Source organism: Aureobasidium subglaciale (genome assembly GCF_000721755.1).
Source record: "Aureobasidium subglaciale EXF-2481 unplaced genomic scaffold scaffold_21, whole genome shotgun sequence".
Lineage (NCBI taxonomy): Eukaryota > Fungi > Ascomycota > Dothideomycetes > Dothideales > Saccotheciaceae > Aureobasidium > Aureobasidium subglaciale.
This window is the reverse complement of record NW_013566974.1, coordinates 266,697-290,606: the sequence shown is the minus strand read 5'-3', so window position 1 is coordinate 290,606 and position 23,910 is coordinate 266,697. Positions and strand designations below refer to the sequence as shown.

Below are 23,910 nucleotides of genomic sequence, written 5' to 3'. Positions count from 1 at the left end.
GAAGCACTCATACACAAGAGAAAGTAGTCAAAAGAACAAAAAACAATAGCATTTCCTCACTCTAAATACAAATTTTGCCCTCTTGCCTATTCCTACACCTTGACCTACTCAAGTGAAATCTCATTAGGATTGCTATACCACTTTGTCGTGTAAACAAAGTTCGAAGGACTGTTCATGGCAGAAGCCGTACGTCTAGTCGCTCTAGGTGCATAAGTCGGTCTTCCCTGATCCACAAACGATGCCGTCGAAGCTTGAGCAGGAATTGTATCTAAATAAGTAACGAGATCGTCTAGTGATTCTGTGTATTTGCCAAAAGATGCTGCGTGGCGGGCAACTTTTTTATCGTAAGGCTTCTTGAACTTTACACCGTTTGAGGTCGCACTGTGGTTGTTAAACGTGAACTCCTCTCCAGTCGAGTAGCCGCCTCTGCCTGACTTTGCTATTGCTGGTTCGTCATTCTTGTTCTTACTAGATGGGGAGCCGCCTTTGGTTGACTTTACCCTCTGTGGATCATCATCTTTGCTCTGACTAAACACTTCATTGTGTGCTTGCTCTAAGCGTGCAGCGTGACGAGCAAACCCTTCAGCATAGAACTTGGCGAGATAAGGGTCACTGAAGGGAAGCCCAGGAATGAGGCTGAAGTTCAGCCCAGGGGTTGGGTTTGTATGATGGTTTCTTGCGGATTCCCTTTTCTTGGGATCACGATGAATACACTTCTCGCCAAATACGAAGGGACATCGCCCGGAGTGGGTATCGTGAGACTCGAACTCTTCGTTTTGGCGCTTCTTGGACCCTTTGCCGCCAGAGAGGCCGCCGGTAGTGGGGTGCTCAGAAAGTTTTGTAGCCACTTTCACACTTCCGGTTTCACCAAATCTGGGCTTACCATCGGATTCAGGTGCAGTAAGACAAGTGACTTCTTCGTCGTGACGCTTTACGAAAGTAGCTTTATTGCGGAAGCGACCACGGGGAGTGGATGGAGTGGGGTCGCCTCCGGATGGCTGGATGTCCTTAACAGCCCTGGAAGCTGTTCGTGACGATGAAGACGGATTAGCGAGCGACTTGGATGATGATGGGGAGCCAAGAAGTGGGTTTGAGGAAAAAGAGAACGGCGAGTACGTCTTCGACGAAGAGCTAGATAGCATATCTGTTGAGAAAGGGCTAAGGAGCTTCTTGGACGAAGACGAAGAACCAGACAAGATCTTTGATCGAGTGAAGGAACCGACAAGTGTCTTCGGCGATATAGAGGAAGAGCTAGGAACCAAAGTTGAGCCCGACAAAGAAGAAGAAGACTCGACAGGCGAAGTCTTCTCAGCAATCTTTGTGGCAGTCATCCAACCAGCCCCGCGTGGCAAAAACATGTATGTCGGGGGTAGAGGCGCCTCTTGTGCTCCAACTGCATCCGCAAAAGCGGCCAGAGGGCTGTTGCGAATGTTTGCATGCCAGTTTCCCCTTGATTTCATGGGCAGTCTCCAGGTCAGAGAGTAGCTATCACCCTGTCGAGTAAACAAATAAGAGCCGTGGTGGCCAATTTTGAGTCCGATTCTAGCAAATGCAGACTTCCAGAACGACTCACCGCGCTCTGGTTCCTTTGCGAGCACGTGTGTGATTGGAACACTCTTTGTAGGAAATTTGTGTGCCTTCAGCTCAGCGATCCCTTCCTCTTCTTCGTTGTCAAGTCCTTTCGCAGGACTGGAAGTGGACTTTAGACCTTGGCCCTTCGGATTCACACTCTCTTGATCTGATGAAGTAGCTAGCCGGGTTGAACGGCGAAGGGATACTGCATTTTGTTGTTTCGGCTTCTTCTGTATCTTCTTCGATGCGACAGTGGTATTAGACTTGGTAGCCTTCGCGGCTTCGATAGCTTTCTGCTTCTTGCCCGCCATTGTCGATAAGTCTGGATTATTGAAGATGAAAGTCAACCTACTCGGGGGTTCGAAGGGATATAGACCCTCGGTAGCTGGCTCAGAACAAAGGTTTTTGTGTGACTTACTTCGCCGGATCCGGTGGCGTCAGACCTTCCAGACAAGGTGTTACAAAGAGCACTACTTCCTCTTTTCTGTCTTCCTCAGTATCGCGTATCGCCAAGATGTGGCCTGCCCAATGGAACTCTCGTGCTATGAATAATGTGGACAGAGATTTGCCTGTTGCGCCGTGCCCTCTCTCAGCCGCGGTGAAGCTTGATCTGTGCGACTCAAGCCCGCGGCACGCTGATTGATTTGCGCACTTTCCATACTTCTACACCCTGCGCTCGTTGGCCAAATTATGATCCCGTCACTCTAGTTCAGAGTTGTTGTCGCAATATCGAAGTATGATCATCGCGATGAGACGTCGACAAAGAATTAAGGTAAATCTTCGGGCTTGGTGGTGATGCGCGACCTTCACCCGATCTTTCAACACTCTTTGTTCCTCAATTGAATCACCAGATTATGGATATTAGCCTGGAAACCCCGGTTATAGGATCTCATGTATCGCTCTGAATGACTTTTGTCACAATGCGCTCAGACGACGGAAGAGGTTAAGGCCGGTGACGCTTGCCACCCTCGAAAGGAGAAAGCTGTTTTTGAGCAAGATACAATGCAGATAATACAACACTTGGCCTTTCACCACAGCTATCTCGATCTTGGAGCTTGTTCCGAAGTCACAGCACCTGTCTCACGAATATGACGGAGCACAGGGTCGATTGGAGGCAGTCGCTGTCTGACCCTCGCAAAAGCTAGATCTTCCTCCCGGTCACAAGTAGTGGCAGCAGAATGTTTAAATTCCATGCGAGCGCCACAAGGCCACCTACCATCATCGCCATAGCTATTTTATCAGTGCGGTTCAAACACAGAGCATGAGGAAATTTGCATCTGCGGAAATACCTTTTCAAACACAAAATGGCTCCTACATTGGGGTCTAGAAACTACAGACTGCGCGACATGGCAACTTCAACGTTTGCTCGACTTCAAACACCGGCACAAATCATGTATCCGCCCGAAGCAACTTCGCAAGATGTCCGGCCGACTGTGAGAATGTCAGCAATGCACCTCGTAATCAGATCGGGCGGCGACTTGCATGAAGGCTAGTATCCTGGAGGTTGTTCTGGCTTCCAGAGTTTGAACAACCGTTTCAAGTATACGAATCTGCAGCTTGATACACAGCTCAAGTTGTCGTGGCTGCTGCTTTGGCCTTGATAGTTGTATCTTCATCTCCAGAAGTCTGTCAGCGTGCTCTGAAGCCGCTTTGACCTGCAAGCGAGCCTGGTCGTGGTTGCCGGCTTTGACAGCCTCCATGGCTGCGAACTGGCACTTGTAGAGGCCATACTTCAAGACCAGAGTGGCATCGAGATACCTTTGACCCCACAAGATGTTCTTGTCGAGGATGTCTAGCTCACGCGTCAGCCTCATGTTGACCTCCTCGCAGAAGCCAATGTCTTCCGGTCGGTGCAGTCGGCGCTTTGCCTTGCCAACCCTTCTCTGAAGTGCTTCCAGCTCTAACGTCAATGGAGGAAGCAGTCTCATCTGGGTAGCTCTGAGCATGTGCCAGGCCATTACAATCTCTTCGGGATGGAAGTTCGCGACTGCAGCCATGACGCAGTCGTAAGCGACTGGCTGCTCTTTGGCACTCGCTCGAGCATATTTTGGCGGTGTTTCGATAGCCTGAGTATAGCGTGGTGGGTGTCCTTCGATCGGGCCAAGCATCGGTATCCCTGGGAGCGGCTTGTCGCGAAAGTCGACCGTACGTCTTGCTTCAATCACTCGTCGAATCTCTGAGTAGTCCCCATTGTCGTTTGTCAAGCAGGCTTCGCAGGGTCGATGCAGCGTGATGGTGATGGCACCTCTCGGAACGTCGCAAGGAGGATTACAGACCCGAGGTGGCATGATAGCTCTCACGAGCTTACCGCATGAGCAGTCATAGACCATGATCGTTTGTCCGCACATACCTGTGTGCGATAGTCGGTAATCTTGGTGTTTGCAAAGGTAAGTAATCTTGTTCGGTGCTTGGATATGCTTTTCAAAGTGGAGCGCAGTCTTTGACATATATTCTGATGATCTAGCAGCAGAACAATGTCTTTGTGCCCTTTGTCTCCGAGTCAGAAAGGTTCCATTCTGCTTCGCCCTTCTCTGTCCGCTCGCTTTGACTTGTTCGAATCTGCGATTGTCTTGGGCTCAAGCTCTCAACCGCTGTCATCATCCCTGACCAACACGGACGTCCCGAATCTGACAACAGGCCCAGGTAGACAGTTTCTTTCCCCAACACGCACCACATCGAGTCTTTGTTCAGCTTGAGGTCACTCACCAATCTGAGACATTGTCCTGTGTTTGGGCGTCTAGCTTCTTTGTCTTTGCATCGATGTTGGGTTTTTGGCTTTGTTCGGTCGCGTATTGTTGTCTCAAGGACTTGAATCCAAGTCTACTTAACTGTCCCCTATCTTCCCTGTTATACTCTCCTTTCCAACTCAACCAACAAGTTCAACTCGAACATCACGAAACGTAATCGACTGTCTAACTAGATCTACAACAATGTGTGTCGGCGCAATTGTCACTCTTGTGTGCGACCGCTGCGGTGAAACCCAGGACATCCGCTCCTTCCTCGGTTGCCCTACAGACGGACATCACTGTGAAGGTTCGGACTCTCGTGAAGACTCGATCATCGGTAGATCTACTCACATCGACCCTTGTGCCAAGCATACTGAGCCCGCTGCCCCTTCCTACTACTACGTTGGAAAGAATTCTGCTCACACTGCCGCCTGGTGTGAGTACGTCCATACATCTCTCGAGCCCTTCCTCGAAGGAATGAGCAGCCTCAGTGATCGTGTCTGCGCTTTGAAACAGAGTCAAGCTAACATGAGCTTCCAGGACAACTTCCTTCTTGTCATGCATGAATGCAACCACTACCTGGGCTGGGCCGAGGACAAGAACAACCGCGCTATCGAGGTCGAGACTGCCCTCTCTGAGGTTCTCAATGTCACCGGTGTCACCAATGAGATCAACGCAGTCAATGTTCAGGACATGACTAACGAGATGCTCGAAATGTACGAGAAACTGACAACACTCCACACTGATCATGACACTGATTACGACGTTGGTAGGTTCAATGGTTATCTGTCTGCTCTCACCGAGAGGCTCGAAGAACTTGAGGCTGAACAGTCCGACGCTTCTACCACATCTTCTTAAGCCTTCAATCGTGCCCAACAACTCCTACGCTGACTGATCGGTTCTGACTACAGCTCAGCACCCTGCTCCTCATGAGTGTTGGTTGGAATATATTGCGCTGTACCCATAGTATCCTAAGAAATGAAAACACAAGTTGCTTCCTTAAGGCACACCTCAACTCACAATATTCCATTTTCCCATGTGACTGTACAGTATTCCCTCTTGTAAAACTCTTCTCCCTCGACATCGATGCACTCAATCAATAGCAGTAAAAAGACAAGGTCTTTTTCAAAAAGTGAGCAACGTTCACGGAGAGCATGGTTCTGTCTACTCCCTTATACATGCGTTCTATAGTAGAAAAGTCCATGCATTTTGATGAGTATCACTGGCAGTCAATGGCGCTGGGAGGTCTTCTCATTTCTTGTCAGCTCTAATTTGTACAACTGGTGCTCTCCCTTACTCTCCTGCCTTATCCCGTACTCTCTGTCGTGCACACTCTCAGTGCTCGTCCTGGTTCTCGTCGTCAGAGTCGAAGAACTCGATTGGCTCCATCTCGATCATCACTCCGGCGGAGTCGTGGGGGGCGATGGGTGGTCCTGGTACGACGCACAAGTAGGCCAACACTAGATACCATGGTCAGCAGTGCCAGCGAGTATGTCCATGTGTTGCGTACCTGAGATTGCCTGGAGAGCGCCAAAACCAGCCATTGCGATGATCAGGGGTAGGATCGCCCGCGAGCCGCGACCGCTTCCCACTGCCCAGAGCAGGATGGTGGCGAGGGCGGCGTTGATCATGACGCCGGACAGGAAGACCCAGTTCTTCAAGGGGCGGTTCGTGGGAGCCATGCTGATGTTGATTTTGATGGAGGGGAGGAGCCTCATTATGTGCGAAGGCCGGTAGGATATGATTATGCGAATCTACAAGCACAGTCGATGCGTTGCTGAAGATCTGGAATTCAAGGTGTGCGTTCTCTTTTGTGTGCTCACTGTTATTCAATCGCTTTGGCGCTAGCATCGAACGCTCTCCAAAACAGAACACACATCTGCTGCGTCTCTTCATCCATCTTTTCCCTTGCTCACCACGCTCTGGATATCAACCCCTTTCTACAACTCAACACGACAGGCCCTTTATCATGCCTACCAGTATTCTTGATATGCCCGACGAGTTGATGCTCATGACCTACACTCACTCGCTGACAGCGACATCCTCAATCTACAACTTGTCAACAAGCGCATGCACTCTATCAGTCGTCTCTACTTGTCAAAAAGAGTCAACGACGTGTCTCTCCAAGGTCTTCAGGAGCTATACTCTCTGAGTTTTGGTCCTTGCGCCCACCACATCACCACCCTCATCCTTCGCATGGAGCACCGAGTCATGCCGAAGGCCAAGTACCTCACTCTCATATACGCTACTTTCCGCAACTTTGCAAACTTTGGAAAGCTTGCATCCATTGGAGTCCGCCGCCATCGTGAAGTCACTCACTATCAGAGCTTGGCCGTGACTCGAAAGTCGCACAGCGTAATGGTCGATTTCCTGGTCACTCGCCTGTTGCGTTCTGCCTCCCGAGCGAAGTTGAACATCCGCACGGTGGTCTACGATTTCGCCATGTCTGGAAGCCAAGTGCGCGATTAAGAAACTCCGCCCGCTAAACACAGCGGGCGCTTTCGCGAGACCACGGAAGACAGTGCTACATCCAAGACTGTCGTGGACCTGGACTCGAGACTTTTCATGAAGTTCGAGATGACTTGTCGATTCGTCATCGCCAACAGAACCGCTCTGACGTATACGAGGTTTACACTTCGCCGTGGTTTTCTGACCGCGGCCCATACCACCACCTACCAATACCTCCTGCTTGAAGACTGGACGCGAAGAAGATGACAAGGCACGTAAAGCCGCCCGGTTTCCAGGAACCCCCACTGATGTTATACAGGTGTACAACGAACCTGAGCGGCACGTCTTCAATCAAGAGGAGAGCAGCGACAGTAATATGCAGAGGTGGAGCTGTGAGAAGGGCGAAAGGCGAAAGGCGAAGGCCGTGGGGTATTGATAATGGCTGCCTCAAACTTGACATTGACTGCATACTGCTACCCCTATACGGCACCGTGTTGAACAATTCAACCATCAAGAATAAGAACAGGTAACCAGTGGCATCCGGTAGAGGTCTTCGACGATCCTCACATACACCTCTCCACCTTACAGTATGCATTATGTAGCTGAATTATAGAAAGAATTTCTGACACAACGAGATGCCCGGTATTAGCGACTAAAGGAGTACAAATACTTTTTGATTACCTACCTTCGGTACATTCTGTACTTCCTAAACGTCAGAGCGACTGTCTACCGTCTCGCGTCAAATCATTTTACCGCACGAAGTCTCGCGCGTGCTCTCCTCCATTTTATCCACTACATCCCTTGCTACCCGCCCCACTATGAGACAATAATTAAATCGCTGACTTCCTACCAGCCTAGGCCCCTCTCTTCCATCCAAATGTCTAGCCTCCTCCAGCTCTCTGCACAGCTCAAGGTAATGACTGTCAGACCCATCGACGAAAGGGATCTCATGAACCTTCTTCTTACGCTTGGTTCCGCCGGGTAAGAGGCTTCTACCATGGGCATCTGCGATTTAAAAGACGAGTCGGGATTATCCACCGTGTGTAGGCCATTCAATCAAACAAACGAACTGAAATGAACGCGAACGACGCGACAAGTCCTGTCAGACAGACTAAGCATATGCCTCTGGCGACTAATGTTGGTTTTCACACATTTTCCGGATGGGAGTTGTTTCATTCCCGACTTTCGTTCGCTTTATGTGTTCTTTGTAATGCTGGATGAACAGTGTCTAACAAATGTTGTGGTATTCTTGATTTGCAGAAGGGCGTTCTCCAGATGCGACTAAGCTCGACTAAGCTTCTTTCAGAAGCTGCAATTGACCTCCGTTGTGCGGTAGCCTCAATTGGTATTGGCGTTGGAAGATCTTCACCTTCATTGAGCCGGTCGGCCTCATAGGTAGCGTGGTGATTAGCAACAGTGTTAGTCGGACCTTGACATTTCAGATCTTTCTCAACCTTCTTTTCCAACTGTCAGCCTTACAGCAGAGAGGGTGAAGCCAGATAAGTAATGCTTCAGGTTGGCGGTTGGAGGGAAGATGTGATACACCGAAGGATTTCGCTCGTTGGAAGGCTTCTGATCTTGTCGTCAAGCATCACGCTCTGTTGTGCATTGTGGCCGATTTTGAGAATTGGTCACCTAGTACTTGTTAGGATCATGTCCTTCTTTGCAGTCACAGTATGGTTTGCTAAACCGTCTCTTCTTCGCTAGTTGACCTTGCTGAATCTGCGTTCCGAAGGCGGGCACTTCGTCGGTACGCAGTGACATCTTTGTGCGTGCCTCCTCTCGTGCCCTCGCACTCGTAGACCTCGACAGATAGAGCAAATGCTCAATAGTCAGAGGTCTGCTTCTGTTGCAGGTTCGATTGATTTGGCTATTAAAGCTGTCGCTGACCTGCCAATTGGGAACTCCATCCTAGAATACTCGCTGGTGCGTACTGCGCTGAATCAATGCCGCTAATTGGCTGATGTCGTCGGTACAGGCCCTGATTGACAACGATGTGGTGTAGTTATTCGAGCCAGGTCTCCTCCTCTTATTGACGGCAAAAGTTGATGCGGTCCTTGGTCTGTTGTCGCTCTATTCCTCTTGAGCACGTGGTGGTCGGTTCATATCGGAGGTTGTACGGGTGGAGACTCCTGACTTGACATGGGGCTTAGTTCTAGGCCCGTTGTACATCGTCGTCGTCGTTGACGAAAGGGAGGGTGCTAGCGTGGTGAGGTCAATTACCTGGGACCCGAGATTGTGCTCTGCTCCGAGCACTTCCCTCCGCTTTGCCTTTACCTTAGTTCTTTGCAGTTGCGATCTGTTAATGGTCTGCTTCGTTGAACGGCATGTCGACGGCTCCATATCTGGGGTTGAATACTCTTCGAACCTTGTCTGGTCGAGCCACCAATGTGAATCGTACTCGATCGTAAGCACCATGGACTCAGAGACGGAGATGATTTGCATGAGACAAACCTGGAGCAGTGAGCTTCTTCTTGCACGCGCTGCTCAGATCGAACAAGTGATCCTCGTATCTGACCTCGTCCAAGTAGAGTCAAATACTGGCAAGTCTACAAGAAATCTTGGCGTCCACAAGCTCCATCGGGAGTGATGATGTTGTTGCTCGAAGCCATGCCCTCGCAAGACGCGTCAAGCAGCGCTTCTTCAGAACGCTTCATCTCACATCAATGTGCATCAATACACCTCTCATCATATCCATACACCTCTTATCACGTCATCTTCCGTGCACACCTTATACAGCGTTCCGTGGTTCATCCGCATCAACAACATGCCAAATCTACCTGATTTACCGGTGGAGATCCATGGAATCATCGCCAAAAACCTTAGCGACGATGATATCTTGAGCATCAATCACACCAACAGCGAACTTCACACGAAGACCAGATTCGAATACGCCTCTCGCTTTCTTACCGACCTGGCCTTTCCACTCTCGAAAACCGGCGCAGAGGATATGCGCACGTCCAGTCTTGATGATAGACGCCGTTACGTCAAGACTATTGTCATTGTCCTGACTGTCGAAAATCACCCGCGCGCTGTGGAGTATCTGGAAGTCATTATCCTGAACCTGGAAGCATTCTACAACCTAAACTCCATCGGACTTCGTCGCGAATTCGACGACAAGATCATCCCCAAGTACGATAGCACATACAATGCTGTCTCGTCTCGCCTCAAGGATGTGTTCCTTCAAGCCACTACCGACTCCCATCTGCCTCTACGTAACATGATCTTCGAGGTCGTGGCACCAGATCTTATCAGACCAATCAGACAGAATTCAGACAAGGTCTACATGTCCCAGCTAGAGAGAGAGTTGAGATACACGTCCGGGTTGGTGTCGGCAATCCACAATCAGCAGGCAAACGATATCGATCTTACCATCAGGTTCGTCAAAGAGGGCACTGCCGGTACCCCCAAGTCACCCACCATTACCCACAGCCGCCAGCGTTCCTCCATGGCGGGCAACGGTCTCAGCTTGAACCATATACTTGGCATGACACCCTGGATGAAGACCAAGCTCGGTTTCAAGGAAGTGATCCTACTGAACAGCGAGTTCGACTATGCCGCTTTCCAAGAAGTGTTCAGTTTTACATCTCTAGAGAAACTGACCCTGCGCAACGTCCGTCTGCTGGATCGCCGCCTCCGCTTGGGCACACCTTGGGTGCACTTTCTATCGATTCTGCGCTTCTTTCCCGTCTTGGAGTACTGCCAGCTAGGTCAGCTCTGGCACAGAAACAAGGTCAGCTTCAGCGGATCTACCTGGCTGACAACCAACCGCCCCGACACTCTGTCCTTGCTCCACGATCTGGGCACAAAGAAGCGTTCCCGATTCGCTTTCAAGCTCGAGACGGCTGCATTGCACAAGATCCCAATCAAGAAGCAGAAGAATAAGTCAAAGGCAAAGTCAAAGAGGTGGACAAAGGGCAAGGCCAAGAACTGAGCATGTTCAAAGGCAAAGATCGAGAAACGAGTCTGGCAGTATGGTCCTAATTCTTTTGCTGCACAATTACATAGCTCCATCAATCAATCAATCAATCGCTGTCCTTTGCCCCTATTCTTTCTGATCAACTCCAGCTACCGTGCTAGCCAGTGAAGGCACGTGTACCAATGCGTAGTGATTTGTTCTTTGAGTGCCATGATGGACGAGAGACGTAATCTTCTCGACCCCCTAACAGAGATTGACTATGTATACGCACAGTGACGTCTCGCTGGAGTGAGACATGCCTCGTGGTGGAGAGCCCAATGGGCAGACTTGCTCGGAAACCAACATACCCGTGATGCTCATCTTACACAGCTTTGGACTAAAGCACTTTCGACCTTGAAAGCCGACAGAAAACAGGACGGCTGATGGGTATCGAGAGAGAAGATCGAGCGAGAGGTCTCCGATGGGGCTTCTTTGCGGTCAACATACTAAGTGGACGCTCGTTTCTCTTGCTTGTCATTGGTCGAGTCTTGGCTGTCATCGTACTCACCCAGAGATCGATCTTTAACAGCTGTCGATCGAATACTGATCAAGGGTTTCTTGAACGGGCGTCGTTGCGGTCAATGAGATTAGTATGCTCCCTTGCCTGTGCTTTTCCTTGATCAAGCTTTGGTTGTTCATCGTATCAATTCATGGATTCGTGAGCCTCGAAGAAGACTGATCCTGGGGAAGGGGCACTCTTGTAGTCAAATTATCGGTTGTGTTTTTGTTCCTAATGCTTGTTATCTATGGAGCCGTGAATGTGCATTCTGTCTACTTACGGGAACATCGTCCTTGAAGGAGACCATTCGAAGGGTCTGCGGGAGGGCGTCATTGCGGTCGACGTGTTGGTGAATTTGCTCGGTTTGTCTGGGTTGATATTGCTCGAATTGTTATTGTTTATTGTGTTTAATCACAAAGCTACGCCTGTCAATTTTGCGCAGACTATCACTTAAATCAGATCTTATACAGCCAACCAATACCAGAAGCTCTTCGCTCTTCGACATCAACATCAACATCACTATCGCCTCCAACCTCCAACGACAATGGCTCAGTGTCTGAGCGTCTCTAATGAGCCTCGAAGCTTCGTCTCGAACATTATCTGTGCCATGGATCCACGACGCACCTTTGCCCAGGGTCAATTTGTCTGCTACATTGATCCCACCCACAACGCCACATGGGTGAAATTTTATCCTGCAATCGGTCGTTTAGATGCGCAAGCTATAAAGATGTGGGTTTTCGACTGCATATTATACGCCTTCAACGCGCGTAACGGTGGGTACCCCCTCTCGCAACTTCGCCTTCTCGATTGCGAGATACGTGGAAGCTCCTTCTCATTTCTCGTCAATCCTGAGCTCTGGCAAGTTCGTCTGAAGAATGTCCACATCTTTGAAGGTGAGATCTCGGATCCCTTCGGCACCTCTTTCACGCCTAAGGCTCCGGCATTCTGGGAGATTGTCTTGCCTGTCTTGCTCCTTGCTGGACTTCGTGATTGCCACCTTCGAGGTCTCAAGGATGACTCCACTGCTCAGAGACCCGACCACTGGGGCGAGGTTGTCTACACCTCCAACGACGCTCAAGAGATCCCTCGCGTTCTGTTTGCCCTCGCCAACGGTCTGCGCCCGATCGCGGCTCCTGCTCCTGCTCCTGCTCCTGGCCTTGCAAGTGGTGGTCCGGGTTCCGCCAATCCAGACGCTAGTCAGGCTGCTGCTGCCGTCGGTGCTGGTCAAGTTCCCGCTATCGGCGCTGGTCAAGCTCTCGCTACTGGTACTGTTCAGAGTCATGTCAACACAGGCACTGCTGCTGGTCAGGGTCCCGCTGCTCCTGTACTTCAAGGTGTCCCTGGTTCTGCCGTTCTCGGAGTTCGCGCTCGAGATACCCGTCCTCCTACTGGCTACACACAACCTACCCTCACCCCCAGACGCACTTGTGAGCAGTGCAAGCGCAACAGAAAGCACTGTGACCTCGCCTTCCCTGAATGCGGCCAGTGTGTCGCTCATGACTATGACTGCTACTACCTCCGTGGCTAAGACCTGTTCGACAAAGACCCTCGGGTACCGCTATGGTCAAAAAGAAAACAACAAAATAGGCAAACAGGCCCCAGGGGGAGGAAATTACTCTGCCTTTTCATGGGCATGCTCTGTACGTACCAATACTGGCGAAGAGGATGACATTATCGATGTACCTTGCTAACACCTTTCGCAGACCTCGAAATCGCTCTCCAGCGCTGGCGCTGGCTACGCACAAAAACACCATGCCTATCGGCAGGTACATACTGGGATACACGTGGCATTGAAGGGAAGAAAGTATACAGATAGCATAATACACATTCGTTGATAAAAGTTCTCTATGCAAATTATCTCCTCTCATATCTTGAACATGCTCTTAATTCCTCCAAAGAAGCCTTTCTTGGGCTTCTCATCTTCTCTACGAGAGCTTCGATGGTGTCGTCTTGGAGATGACGGCACCTCCCTTATATATATCTCGTCTCTTGATCTTGGTGCTCTGGGCTGTGGAGTGGGTGAAGGTTCTCTGGCTTCTTCCTGATTTGTGGCGGTACGTCTGCGAGTCCTGTGACGATCTGTTCTGTGATCACGACCTTCTGCTTCTCTACGTCGCTTATGTCGCTCAGCACGTTCGTATACTGCAACTCTGACTTCTTCCTCTGCTCTCTCGCGCTCAAGACGGTCTTGCTCCATAGCTTCTTGCTTGCGTCTTCTTTTTTGCTCGTCTCTGGCTCTTTTCCTTTCTTTTTCCTCAGCCGCCAATCTTGCTAGTTCGTCCTGTCTTTCCTGAAGCTGTCGCTCCTGTTCCTCTAGTACTAGACGTGCTCTCGCTCGCTCGAGCTTTCGTTGAACCGCAGCTTCTTGGGCAGCGAGTTTTGCGGCACGACGTTTGAGTTCCTCTTGTTCTGCGAGTTCGGCACGAGTTGGTCGAGTCTTGGTCTGGCGGCGAACAGGCTCAGGAGGTATGACCGCGGAGTTGCGCCGATGAAATTGTGTTGGAGGTGCTGCTTCTGGTTCAGGTGCTTGACGAGAGACATCCTTGACAGTATGCCTGGAGGATCGGTGACGACGAGAAGAGGATTGGCGAGTCACTTTTGGAGGTGAGGCTGGTTGCTTACCCTTGGAGATTCGAGACGGACCATCGATGGGTGCGTTTGAAGGAACGCGATTCGGGAGTGGCTCGGGAGGGCAGACTTCCGGCGCAGGTTGCTCCATTTGGGGCACTTGATCCAAGGGCTCAGAGTCTGATATAGTTTCGCAATGTCCTTGTTGCGACAATGAGTCTGCCGGTAAGGCTTCCGCCTCGGCAAGCGGTTCTTGTGCAGGATCTTCTGGCGCAACTGGCTCTGCTGGCTCTGTAGGCTCCGCCGAGGCTTCTTCCGAGGATGATATGGATTCTTGTGTGGGTCTGGGTATATAGTCAGGATTCGGTGTCTCGTCATTCAATGATTCAACAGGTACAAGCTCTGCGGTCTCCCCGTCTCGCGCCATGGAAAGATCTCCTTGCAGTGATCCTTCGTGTATGCTGGCGGCTTCAACTTGTTGTACACTTTCAGGCACCATCTGCTCAGAGGATTCGTGGCAGGCACTTCGCTCCGTCTCCGGACAAACTCGTGTCGTTGAGGGTGTGGCATCGTCAGCTTCGAGTATTCGGTCTTCTGGAAGCTCCAACATATATTGATTTGTAGCTTCATCGGGTGGGCTGGAAGTTTCTGACGCAGGAGCAGTGTCCACAGCATTTGTAGGAGACGGTTCGATTGTGGTATCACAGGCTTCATCACCGGTAGAGTCGCCAGCTATCGGCTCGCTGGTGTTTCCGTCAATACTTTCTTGAATAGCAACCTCGTCGCAAGCAAGTATTCCGATGACAGGGTCGCTCGATTGCTCGCAAAAAGTACCATCTTGCACAGCGGCAAGTTCAACAGCAGGGTTTTCGACCTCAGTCTCGTCCATCACAGGCTGGCTTGTGACTTCAACGACTGGAGAACCAAGAATTTCTTGCTGTTGCCCGGGCTGGAGAGCATCGTCATGACTCGTTGCAGGATCTTCGCATCTTGGATTGAGATCGCCTGTCACACTTGCAACTTCTTCGGGTTTATTTTCTTGTATTGTTGCTGCTATTTCTTGGTTCTCGCCAGCGTCCATGGACTTCCTCTCGAGTTCGATTGGTGATTCGACATTGTCAGCTGAGTTCAATTTATCGGACATGGACTCTAGAGTCGTTGTTGCTTGCTGGTCGTCTGCCGCGTCGCCTGCGTCGGAATCGTCGCCAGGAAGTAGTGCTATGACTTGAGTCGCATTCTCAGATGAGTCCAAGTCCTCAGAAGCTGTGCTCTTTCCGCTGTGTGCGCTTGCATCAACATTTTCCTCGTGCATCGTCGCCGGAGTAGCGCTTCGTGCATCTACACTGCTCTCTTCGCCGCCTGGAGGCACACTGGTAGCTTCCTCGTTCGGCTCTATAAAATGAGCAGCTCCGCCAATCGCGTCGACGGTAACCTGTTCCGGGCCGTCCGAGTCCACTTGTGTCGGAGCCAGTTCAATTGTAGCTTCGGCTTGACTCTCCGCAGCGTCCATCTCGGCTCTTGAGTCCATCCTACCCTCCTCGCACATATCGTCCTTCGTCTCTAGTGGTTGAGTCTCTGCAACGTGTTCGACTTCATCCCGATCATCGTCGTCTCCATCCGTTCCAATGTTTCCAGGAGGCATTGGTGCCTCAGGCGGCACCGCGACAGTGTCTTCCTCGTCCGGACGTATTACAACCACAACTTTATCAGCACTGCCACCAACTTCGCCAACAACCTGATCAAACACGTCTCCCTCGACGAACTCGGCCTCCGCTATGGTGATCCCTTGTGCTGAGGTGTGGCATATAAGAGCTGTCTCGCCGTCATGCTTTGGCTCTACATCCGCCTCGGCCGGTGATACGGAAGATGACAACTCCGGCAGATTAGGAGTACGCTCGGCGCCAATCTCTGTGGTGGGAGAAGGTAGTCCATCAGATGGCGCAGCTTGATCAACAATCCTTTCCGTGTCGCTCGAATCGATTTTGGCTGGAGAGACAGTCCCTGCGGTCTCGAGAGCGTGACCCTCTATAGCTGCTGGCCCATCAGATGGCTTCGACTCTGCTGACTCTGCAGCATTAGTTTCGCCGGCACCGTCGTCTCGAGGGCCTTCATATATTGATTCCTTCAGTGTTTCCCGAATCTCCAAGACACCTACATTGTCCGGTCCGCCCACAGCACCGTCTACACAACCGCTTGTAGGAATGTGAACATCGGTCTCGGTTGAACGTCCTGCAGCATCCGCTTCAGCAGACTCAGCCGGCTCGGTAGCTATACTTTCGGAATTCTTCGCAGGCGAATCGGGCGCATCGGTACTCGAATGAGACGACAGAACATCCTCAGTATCCGCCACAGAAGCAGCAGAGACATGAGACTCGCCGTCTTCCACTTCGCCGTCAGCGCGCAAATTCATGTCTACTAGCTCAGCATCAAGTGGTGGTGTCTGGAGTGTAATTGCAGCGCTCTCTATTCCCTCGACGCCGGCCTCAGTGGGCTCCATGACTTGGGCGTCTGGTACAGATGACAGGGTAATGTCAGCACCGGCAGTGTCATCGCTTGTCTCTTTATCGTCTGGAACGGCGACAACAGGAGGCTCTTCGGATTGAGTATCCTCTATACTATCGACCTCTTCGCCGGCTTCGATAGGTGGTGTGGCATTTATCTCATCAGCAGGTAGTGCTTCTACCGTTTCGTTGGGAATCTCGGTTGGCTTCGCGATCTTTTCGGTATCGGTCTCGTGAGCTGAAGGTGACGCAGAGGGTCCGTCTTCCGCAACAACATCTTTGCTCTGTTCTTTCTGAGCGTCTGCATTGACGACCTGCAATTCTTCAACCACAACCTCCATAAGCTCCCCGGGCGGCGGTGGCGACGGCGCAGGAGGTGGCACTTCTATAATCGGTGGCGGCGGAGGTATTGTTTCCTCTTCAACCACACTCACCGCCGTCTCCGCCGTCTTGCCCTTAACCCTCTTGTTCTTACTCTTGCCCTTTGAGCTTGCCTTGACTTTTCCTTCTCGAAGTGGGATAATCTCAACAGCCTTTTCTTTCGGCTTCTCGGTCGGCTGAGACTTCCAAGACTTGGGCTTGCCGGGTTTTCCCTTGCCGCTGTGCTTCGAGGGTCTGATGGGTTCGGCAATGGTTACGTGGGGCGCTGGAGGGGGAGGCGGAGGTCCGTCTATATTATCGTTCTCGGAAGGCTCGGAGGCAAGTATGTCGAGGACGAGTATAGCAGCTGTGTCGTCAGTGGCACCATCGCCTCCAACGTCAATGATTTGGACGGCAGGTTCGTCTGATGCCTCGGTTAGAAGGTCAGTGCCATCGACTGCTTCGATGTTGGGCTCTTCTGTGACTATATTGCCTGCTTCTGATGTAGCAGCGGCAAGGGCTTGCGATTCCGCGTCCGGGGTTATATTTCCGTCTGAAGATGTGGAGTCTGAAGCAGCTGGCGGGTCCTGCAGAGAAATGTCTTCTTCTGGTGAGACGTCCTCCTTCGGGACAGCTGCAGGCGGCTCGGAGCCTTCAGTAACGTCTTCTATACTTTGAGCAGGTGAGTCGACGGGAGGTTCTGCAGAATTCATACTCGGATCCTGCTCTATACTCTCTGTCTGGTCTGCCACTGTAGACGCTGGATCTTGGGTTACGATCACATCGTCGGCTGGTGAGTTTCTCGACTTGTCGTCCAGCACAACACCAGGCTCCCAAGATACAGAATTTTCGGGTGCTGCCATCTCGGAGGAAGTGCTCACAGCCTCTATATTATCCTCTGAAGCAGTATTTGCAACAGTATCTGATGCCTGGGTCTCGTAAGATGCCTCTGATTCTGGATCTTCTCCTTCTGACGGAGCGGGCGTTGCACTTCCTGGTGAGGCTTCAGGTTCAGTCTCATCTGGGTCCGGAGCTGACTCGACAGGTGGGGCCGCTTCTTCTCCACCGGCGGCAGAGACCAGTGTAGGTCCAGAGGGCGCTTCTGCCTCCGAAAGTCCAGGAAGCAGCTGCTCAGCCAGAACGATCTCAGTGTCGGAATGTTCGCCTGCTGTCTCGACAGTAGTGTCCAAGAGTGTTGACTCTTCTGGAGCTGTAGTGCTCATCCTTGCCCGTTCTCCTGGTGCTTGCTGTGCTGTGTCCTCTATAATTTGGTCGACTTCTATACTTTCGCTAGCTTCTGTTGCCACTACTTTTTGTCAGTTCTGTTCCAAATCAATCTCATGGAATCGCTCTCACCTTCTACAGTCTCCTCCACTACCATCCCATCCTCTACTCCTCCTATGTCGACCTCTCCTTCATCATCCACTTCTTCCTCATCCTCGTCCTCCCCCGTCAAAGAATAAACCGGCGCTTTCCCCCAGATGTCATAACTATAGTGTCTCGGATCGATCGTATACCGTGGATGTGGGGGAGCTCCCCAAGCAAAAGATGGCCTCATACTGGCTCCTTGCATTCCCCCAGAACTTCCACTTCCGCCTCCCGCACCAACCGAGCCCCCTACTGACCATGGATACTGAGCCTGGGACAAAGGAGCAGGATATTGATATGGTTGACGTGAGGGAGCAGGGACGTGGGCACGCGGTGGCGAGAAATTGGCGACATTTATGCCTTTGAAGTTATGGCGGGCTAGGATTGCTTGGAGGTCGTCCGGCATGATGAAGCGTATCTGGATTGGTCGTTTGTCGGGAGGCGGATGAAGGAGCTTTTACCGGCTTTTCCGGCACGTCGTTGGTGTGAAAAGGAGTGTGCTGTTGTGATACGTGTGCTCTGGCCAGTTGGGCCTTGTCGATCTGACTATTGTATAAGCGGAAGACTGGCGCTCCCGACGAATGTGTACAAACCGAGCCAGCAAGTGTATAAGCTGCACTTGAGATATATATCGTGGATCTTCTCGCTGTCTATGGCCGAGTAAAGAACGAGGTTGCAGACTCGAGGCCTTCGGATCCATCTTATTAACATTCACCTAACTATGCATTTGCATGCATCACCTTACCTTGTTTCATAACCCCACGTCGATATGTTTGCTACACCCAACACATCCTGACACGTCAACAGTGCTTCCCCAGACTTTTGAGTGATATGCAGGGTTCTGAAGCCCGAGTTGACTGCCACGTCAACGAGTCAAACCACTTGCATAACCCTATCTGCCGTGTCAAACACAACTAGACACCCAAGAGCGAGGTCACCGAACGCTTTTACTGATTTCGGTGTCGATTGCAGAAGATTTGGCCAGAGGGAATTGGTGTCGGTCTTTTGGGTAACTATTCACCCCAGGAGCCCAAGGGAGGTGAGCACTCCCGCATCGGGAAAAGAAGCCGTCTCCCGCATCTGCAGGATAAGTTTCATGTGCAGCAAGCAAGAGCAGCTTGAGCGTGAAATTGGGACTCTGCAACGCCCGATTCGTAGCTCGTCAGCTTCTTCCCGAACTACGTGGCAAGAACGCGGACAATCGCAATTGCGCTGGCATGATTGCTGCTCGAAAGTGACTGCCCTTCGGTCACTCGGGCAGTAAGAAAACGACTCGGTTGTCCTCGAAGCAGTCGTGTAAGTAGCCGATATACACGTGCATCGGGCAGCAATGCTTGCTTTCATAACCTCAAAGTGACAACAGTCCAAGAGTTCTGGAGCCCAGAGATGTTCGCCCGCATACAGGACGTACCGGTATTCTGCCTTTGGTAACCCTGCACCATCATCACCACGGTTATTTCCGAGCGAAACGCGAAAAGACAGCAAAACTATCGCGTAGCTTTCGGGCATCAATATTGTGACGAGATATGCATCATGTCCGGCTCGGGACGGCGCGGCAGAGAAGGAGCCCCCTCCCAGCGGCTTCATGACGAAATTTCGAGGCTCTTCGTTAGCAACGCTGTAAGCCGCAGACGTGGCGTTTGGAGTGCGTGATGGCGACGCTGCACAGGCCGCTGTGCCAAGAATAAGAAGCAGGGACAGGGTGATACCGCAGACAGGCATTTTCGAGCACGACGATGAGGTTACGGGTTGTCACGAGAGGGATGAAGAGATTCTAAATAGGCTATTCCCTTTATTGGGTAATGAAACGTATACTTTGATGATACTATATCGATTGATCAGGTCTCCGTGGTAAAAGGGACAAATCTCACATCATAACCATGCTTAATCGAAACCTCGTGCTTAGACCTACGCAACACCACCACACCAATCTACCTCCTGCGGCGAAAGGACAGAAAACGCGTGAGATATAGAAACTCGCACATATCCATACTATGCAGCTAGAGTGACCAGCAAGGTAGACCACAAGATCCAGATCAGCACCGCATAGTCACCAGTCTAACCACTATACACCCAACTACATGCCACGCGACAAAAAAAAAAAAGCCTCTACTACACACTTCCACAAAAGCTCCGCAAGCACCTCTACCCACCTCTATCCACTATACCAACCCTTACCAACCCTTACCAAAGCCTCTGCCCACTCGCCACTCATACCACAGAGGAAAACACTCGTGCTTAGGTGGAAGGGAAAAAAAAAGATCGTCCCTTTCCACGTTTTACACCCGTTCCATTATATTGTCAATCCTTGCACCCGTCTGTCTCTGAAAATCCCAAACTCCCTCTCATCCCAGACTCCCTTCTCAGCCGCCATGCTCCATATGCGAAAAATAGAAAGAAAAATCGTACCCGTAGATCCCTCTCTCTCTCTCTCCCTCTCTTTGCACAAAACGATCGCCCGGTTCCCGAGAAATGTCCATGCGCGCCTCACCTTTTACTTCTACACAACAGAGAAAAGGCTCCAGAGTAGAGAATTGTGCACATGTTGATTTTTCGCAATTGTCCTTTTCTCCGACGGCGGAAAAGGAAAGTATATATGGTAGGAATAGAGATAGAAAAGAGTAGAACAAAAGGTCTTCAATGCCCCTTCGACTCGTCAGTCCAGAGGAGTCCTGGAAAAAAACGCCCATCCACTGGTATTTCCTGTTCCTCCATTGTGAGAAAAGAAGAGATAGAAGAAACAAGAAAGGTTGCAAGCCTGGCTGCAGGAGAGAAGACATGATCGAAGAGGCGATGCATTCACCACATATTCGATGATTGAAAGCATTCTGGAAACAATGTTATGTTGATACAATGTTCAACTTCTTGGCAAAGAGCCACCTGCAAAAGGGAACAAGAGATATGAGTGAACAGTGGGATATAAGAAAAAAAGTATAAGAAAAAGTCATGACCCGCAATACTCAGATATATCGCTGCCTTTATTCATAACCGGCACCGCGCTGCCACGGACTCGCTCTGCCTGTTTGCTGTTGTTGTAATTGCGGCGTGCGTGCCGGGCTGGGGCTGTGGTTGCTACGCACGTCCGGTGTTGAGAAACCGGTCTTCTCATCGAGATATGAGGGAGGGTTGTGTCTTGGCAGACCACCATCTGAAGGGAAGCTCGAGATGCTAGGGTCATGAGGAGAGCGAGGCATGTCACCGTATCTGCCAGCCATGGAGGAGCTGTTGCCACCGACACGAGGCTCGGAAGTGGAGCTACCCGACCAACCATCGTCATCGTCTTCAATGCGAGCGCCCTTCCATCCACCCTTGCCTTCACCACGAGCAGTAGCACCCAATGCGTCAAGCTCAGTGTTGAGTTGGGTCTGAGACTTGATGAAAGAACCACGGTCATCACGCATGGGCTGGTATCTGGTGTCAGGGTTCTTGGAGAAGATGGCAAAGGCCGATGCGACCAGAATGGCAATCAAGAGACCAAGCGAGAAGATGGCGTTGAAGATGAAGAAGAGAATACCCATGACACCGATAACCAGACCAGGAACAGCAAAGATGCCAGTGAAGAAGAGCAGGAAGATGGAGTTGAGGAAGTTGATAACGCAGATGGCAATGTTGATGGCGTTGGTCTTCTTGTCCATGTATGGAGTGAGGACACAGACGACGACAAAGAAGACACCCTCGATGACGAGGAAGGCAATGGCTTGCAGTGTGCCGTTGGATTGACCGAAAGCGACAAACATAGCCTTTGCGAGGAGGTAGATCAGGACGGGAACGATGAAGTAGTAAGCTGTGGCCTTGAACTGGACGTAGAGGAAACCCCACTTGTTGAGTGAGACAGGATCCGAATAGAGGATGTAAGCAGGGTTCTTGTGCATCGAGACAGAGCGACGAGCAAGACGAATGACCTTGGAAGAAGCCCATGCGAGTATGCCAATCATGGTGAAGACGGTGAAGACGGCAAGAACGACCTCAGCAGCCGAGTCACGCTTGGTGAATTCCCAGAAACAGAGAACGACCATTTGGGGGAAACCGATCAGGACCAGACGGAAGAGAATGCCCTTGAGGACGGTGGTCCAGCCGTTACGGAAGTCCTGGAACTTGTCGCCCTTCATCTTGCCCATCTTGACGAGACCCTCGCAGATGAACTTGAAGATGATGACACCAAGAACGACAAAGACGACGAAAATCAAGAGGAAGATGTATCCAGTGAGGAAGATGTTGGTCAGCTCGATCTTGGAGCGGAAGCCAACGCGCTCAATACCACGAAGAATGATAGCCTTGTTGGTAGTATCGGTGGCAGTGGCTCTGGGTAGGAGCTGGTGAAGCTTAATGGCGCCACGGGCGAGGAGACGGCCAACAACATCGACGGAACGCTTTTGCACCTCGACGGATTCGGTCGACAATTCGGACAGGACGGTGCTGGGAGTGCCTCCGGTAGAGCGCTGGTACCAGGTGGCGATGTCTTGAATGAAGCCCACGCGGATGATGCCCATGCTCCACTGGAAGTTCTGGGTCCAAGAAGCGACAATGGGAGGAAGAGGAACAGCAGTCATACCAACCAGAGACTGGGCCTGGAAGTAGCCGAAGAGAGCAAGAGTGTTGGCAGCAACGTGGGCGGCAGTGTTGGAGTGTCCAAGACCCGACGTGATGGCAGAGACGAACAGCGCGAGGCCGGCAATGACAGCGACAGTCCACGAGACGGCCTTTTGATCAACTGTCTTGCCGTTTGAGAGTTCGGCTTGCACGCAGGCAGTGGCTCTACCGGTGTCGGTGCTGTTGACGAAGACTTGGACCTTGGCGTCGAGGTCAGGAATGGTATAGGCGATGCCTGCGATGTGTTAGAGAACGAGGCTATGGACAAAACTCAAAGACTTCATACCGGGAATCTGGCTGATCGTGTCGGCAGGCAGGACAATGTTGGAATCGAGATCGATCTGGCCCTCATTCATGGGGCAGAGACCGGCCCATCCTTCTTGACAAGGGTCGAGAGTCTTCTTAATGACTTTCAGACCATAAGCGTAGACGACCAGGTCGATTGTGACATTGCCACTGATGGTCGTGACACCGACGATGTTGAAAGCAAGAGTGCGGTTGTCGGGTGTGAAGTTGACATTGAACAGGGTAGCCGAGAAGTTGGAGTTTGACATGCAGGTACTGAGCGACGAGGATGTAATCATTCGCTCATTGTCGATGCCCGATGAAGCCTGAGTAATAGGGATGAGGGCGGCGAAGAGGGCTATCAGGAAGCCTAGGGGCGACCTTGAAGGAAGCATGACGGGCGAAACAATAGAAAATACCAATTAATAAATGTTCCTGACGGTGCTAGTGTTGGGACAGCAGATTAGGCAGTACAAAACTGCAGTCGAGTTTGCGGATGTCGCGAGAACGAGCGGGGACAGGCGACAAGTCGTGTGGTTTGAATGTTTGATGCCAAAAAGGTGGTTGGAATGTAAATGCGGACGGCAGGGCTCTTGCGCCTTGGACCTTGGACCTTTGCTAGACGAAAAACCGGGACCGACGTAAAGTCAAGTCTTGACGTGTGGAAAGACCGAGCGAGTGACGGTGTGATGAGGGAAAAGAGGGCTGGTGAGGGAAAGCGCGCGGGGAGGGAGGCTGGAAATGGAGAAGGAGGAAGTAACGAGGGCAAGAGTTGGAGATGTAGCAAGGAAAGTGGGAAGTGATGCGTCGCAACGGTTGCAGCAGGTGCAGGCAAGTGCAGCGGCGACGGGCGGTTCGCTGGTGATGGATGGGCAACGACGTGGAATCCAGCAACGAAAGGGCGAGAAAGACGACACTCAACACAGCCAAAAGGCCGTCGAAAGCGGAAGACGTGCGTGACCGGGACGAACAAGCGCAGATTAGCGTCGAAGCCACGCCAGCTGATGTCAACAGTCAACGACCGGTACGATCGCT

General features: G+C 51.3%; 11 protein-coding genes across 11 annotated transcripts; 5 read left to right on the top strand and 6 right to left on the bottom strand.

The window, feature by feature from the left end:
• Window positions 1-52: 52 nt before the first annotated feature.
• Window positions 53-2,272, bottom strand: AUEXF2481DRAFT_42984 (uncharacterized protein). The gene has a single exon (XM_013485536.1). It carries the CDS (start codon window positions 1,881-1,883, stop codon window positions 105-107), a length of 1,779 nt encoding a protein of 592 aa, XP_013340990.1. The 5' UTR covers window positions 1,884-2,272; the 3' UTR covers window positions 53-104.
• Window positions 2,273-2,890: 618 nt separating this feature from the next.
• Window positions 2,891-4,336, bottom strand: AUEXF2481DRAFT_422532 (uncharacterized protein). Its single transcript, XM_013485617.1, has one exon. It carries the CDS (start codon window positions 4,017-4,019, stop codon window positions 3,015-3,017), a length of 1,005 nt encoding a protein of 334 aa, XP_013341071.1. The 5' UTR covers window positions 4,020-4,336; the 3' UTR covers window positions 2,891-3,014.
• A 166-nt stretch (window positions 4,337-4,502) lies between these two features.
• On the top strand, window positions 4,503-5,156 carry AUEXF2481DRAFT_7621 (uncharacterized protein; the record flags this gene model as incomplete). The annotated part of the gene is made up of 2 exons (XM_013485478.1): window positions 4,503-5,014; window positions 5,072-5,156. 2 exons carry the CDS (start codon window positions 4,503-4,505, stop codon window positions 5,154-5,156), a joined length of 597 nt encoding a protein of 198 aa, XP_013340932.1.
• A 477-nt stretch (window positions 5,157-5,633) lies between these two features.
• On the bottom strand, window positions 5,634-5,980 carry AUEXF2481DRAFT_7620 (uncharacterized protein; the record flags this gene model as incomplete). The annotated part of the gene is made up of 2 exons (XM_013485477.1): window positions 5,634-5,758; window positions 5,809-5,980. 2 exons carry the CDS (start codon window positions 5,978-5,980, stop codon window positions 5,634-5,636), a joined length of 297 nt encoding a protein of 98 aa, XP_013340931.1.
• A 287-nt stretch (window positions 5,981-6,267) lies between these two features.
• AUEXF2481DRAFT_7619 (uncharacterized protein) lies at window positions 6,268-6,767 on the top strand (the record flags this gene model as incomplete). The annotated part of the gene is made up of 2 exons (XM_013485476.1): window positions 6,268-6,299; window positions 6,335-6,767. 2 exons carry the CDS (start codon window positions 6,268-6,270, stop codon window positions 6,765-6,767), a joined length of 465 nt encoding a protein of 154 aa, XP_013340930.1.
• Window positions 6,768-9,513: 2,746 nt separating this feature from the next.
• AUEXF2481DRAFT_7618 (uncharacterized protein) lies at window positions 9,514-10,680 on the top strand (the record flags this gene model as incomplete). Its single annotated transcript, XM_013485475.1, has 1 exon — window positions 9,514-10,680. The coding sequence occupies one exon, from the start codon at window positions 9,514-9,516 to the stop codon at window positions 10,678-10,680; it is 1,167 nt and encodes a 388-aa protein (XP_013340929.1).
• Window positions 10,681-11,652: 972 nt separating this feature from the next.
• AUEXF2481DRAFT_422174 (uncharacterized protein) lies at window positions 11,653-12,931 on the top strand. Its single transcript, XM_013485616.1, has 2 exons — window positions 11,653-12,843; window positions 12,907-12,931. Exon 1 carries the CDS (start codon window positions 11,748-11,750, stop codon window positions 12,729-12,731), a length of 984 nt encoding a protein of 327 aa, XP_013341070.1. The 5' UTR covers window positions 11,653-11,747; the 3' UTR covers window positions 12,732-12,843; window positions 12,907-12,931.
• A 136-nt stretch (window positions 12,932-13,067) lies between these two features.
• AUEXF2481DRAFT_32126 (uncharacterized protein) lies at window positions 13,068-18,406 on the bottom strand (the record flags this gene model as incomplete). Its single annotated transcript, XM_013485504.1, has 2 exons — window positions 13,068-17,938; window positions 17,989-18,406. 2 exons carry the CDS (start codon window positions 18,404-18,406, stop codon window positions 13,068-13,070), a joined length of 5,289 nt encoding a protein of 1,762 aa, XP_013340958.1.
• A 212-nt stretch (window positions 18,407-18,618) lies between these two features.
• On the bottom strand, window positions 18,619-19,567 carry AUEXF2481DRAFT_42981 (uncharacterized protein). The gene is made up of 2 exons (XM_013485535.1): window positions 18,746-19,567; window positions 18,619-18,688 (listed from the first exon to the last, which is right to left on the bottom strand). Exon 1 carries the CDS (start codon window positions 19,507-19,509, stop codon window positions 19,018-19,020), a length of 492 nt encoding a protein of 163 aa, XP_013340989.1. The 5' UTR covers window positions 19,510-19,567; the 3' UTR covers window positions 18,619-18,688; window positions 18,746-19,017.
• Window positions 19,568-19,902: 335 nt separating this feature from the next.
• On the top strand, window positions 19,903-20,764 carry AUEXF2481DRAFT_422178 (uncharacterized protein). Its single transcript, XM_013485615.1, has one exon. The coding sequence runs from the start codon at window positions 20,082-20,084 to the stop codon at window positions 20,547-20,549; it is 468 nt and encodes a 155-aa protein (XP_013341069.1). The 5' UTR covers window positions 19,903-20,081; the 3' UTR covers window positions 20,550-20,764.
• A 214-nt stretch (window positions 20,765-20,978) lies between these two features.
• AUEXF2481DRAFT_47898 (uncharacterized protein) lies at window positions 20,979-23,144 on the bottom strand (the record flags this gene model as incomplete). The annotated part of the gene is made up of 2 exons (XM_013485558.1): window positions 20,979-22,825; window positions 22,877-23,144. The coding sequence occupies 2 exons, from the start codon at window positions 23,142-23,144 to the stop codon at window positions 20,979-20,981; spliced, it is 2,115 nt and encodes a 704-aa protein (XP_013341012.1).
• Between the last annotated feature and the right edge of the window lie 766 nt (window positions 23,145-23,910).

Coding starts and splice junctions, on each gene's coding strand:
- AUEXF2481DRAFT_42984 (XM_013485536.1), bottom strand. CDS start 1,883: ATGGCGGGCAAGAAGCAGAAAGCTATCGAAGCCGCGAAGGCTACCAAG.
- AUEXF2481DRAFT_422532 (XM_013485617.1), bottom strand. CDS start 4,019: ATGTCAAAGACTGCGCTCCACTTTGAAAAGCATATCCAAGCACCGAAC.
- AUEXF2481DRAFT_422174 (XM_013485616.1), top strand. CDS start 11,748: ATGGCTCAGTGTCTGAGCGTCTCTAATGAGCCTCGAAGCTTCGTCTCG.
- AUEXF2481DRAFT_42981 (XM_013485535.1), bottom strand. CDS start 19,509: ATGCCCGAAAGCTACGCGATAGTTTTGCTGTCTTTTCGCGTTTCGCTC.
- AUEXF2481DRAFT_422178 (XM_013485615.1), top strand. CDS start 20,082: ATGCCACGCGACAAAAAAAAAAAAGCCTCTACTACACACTTCCACAAA.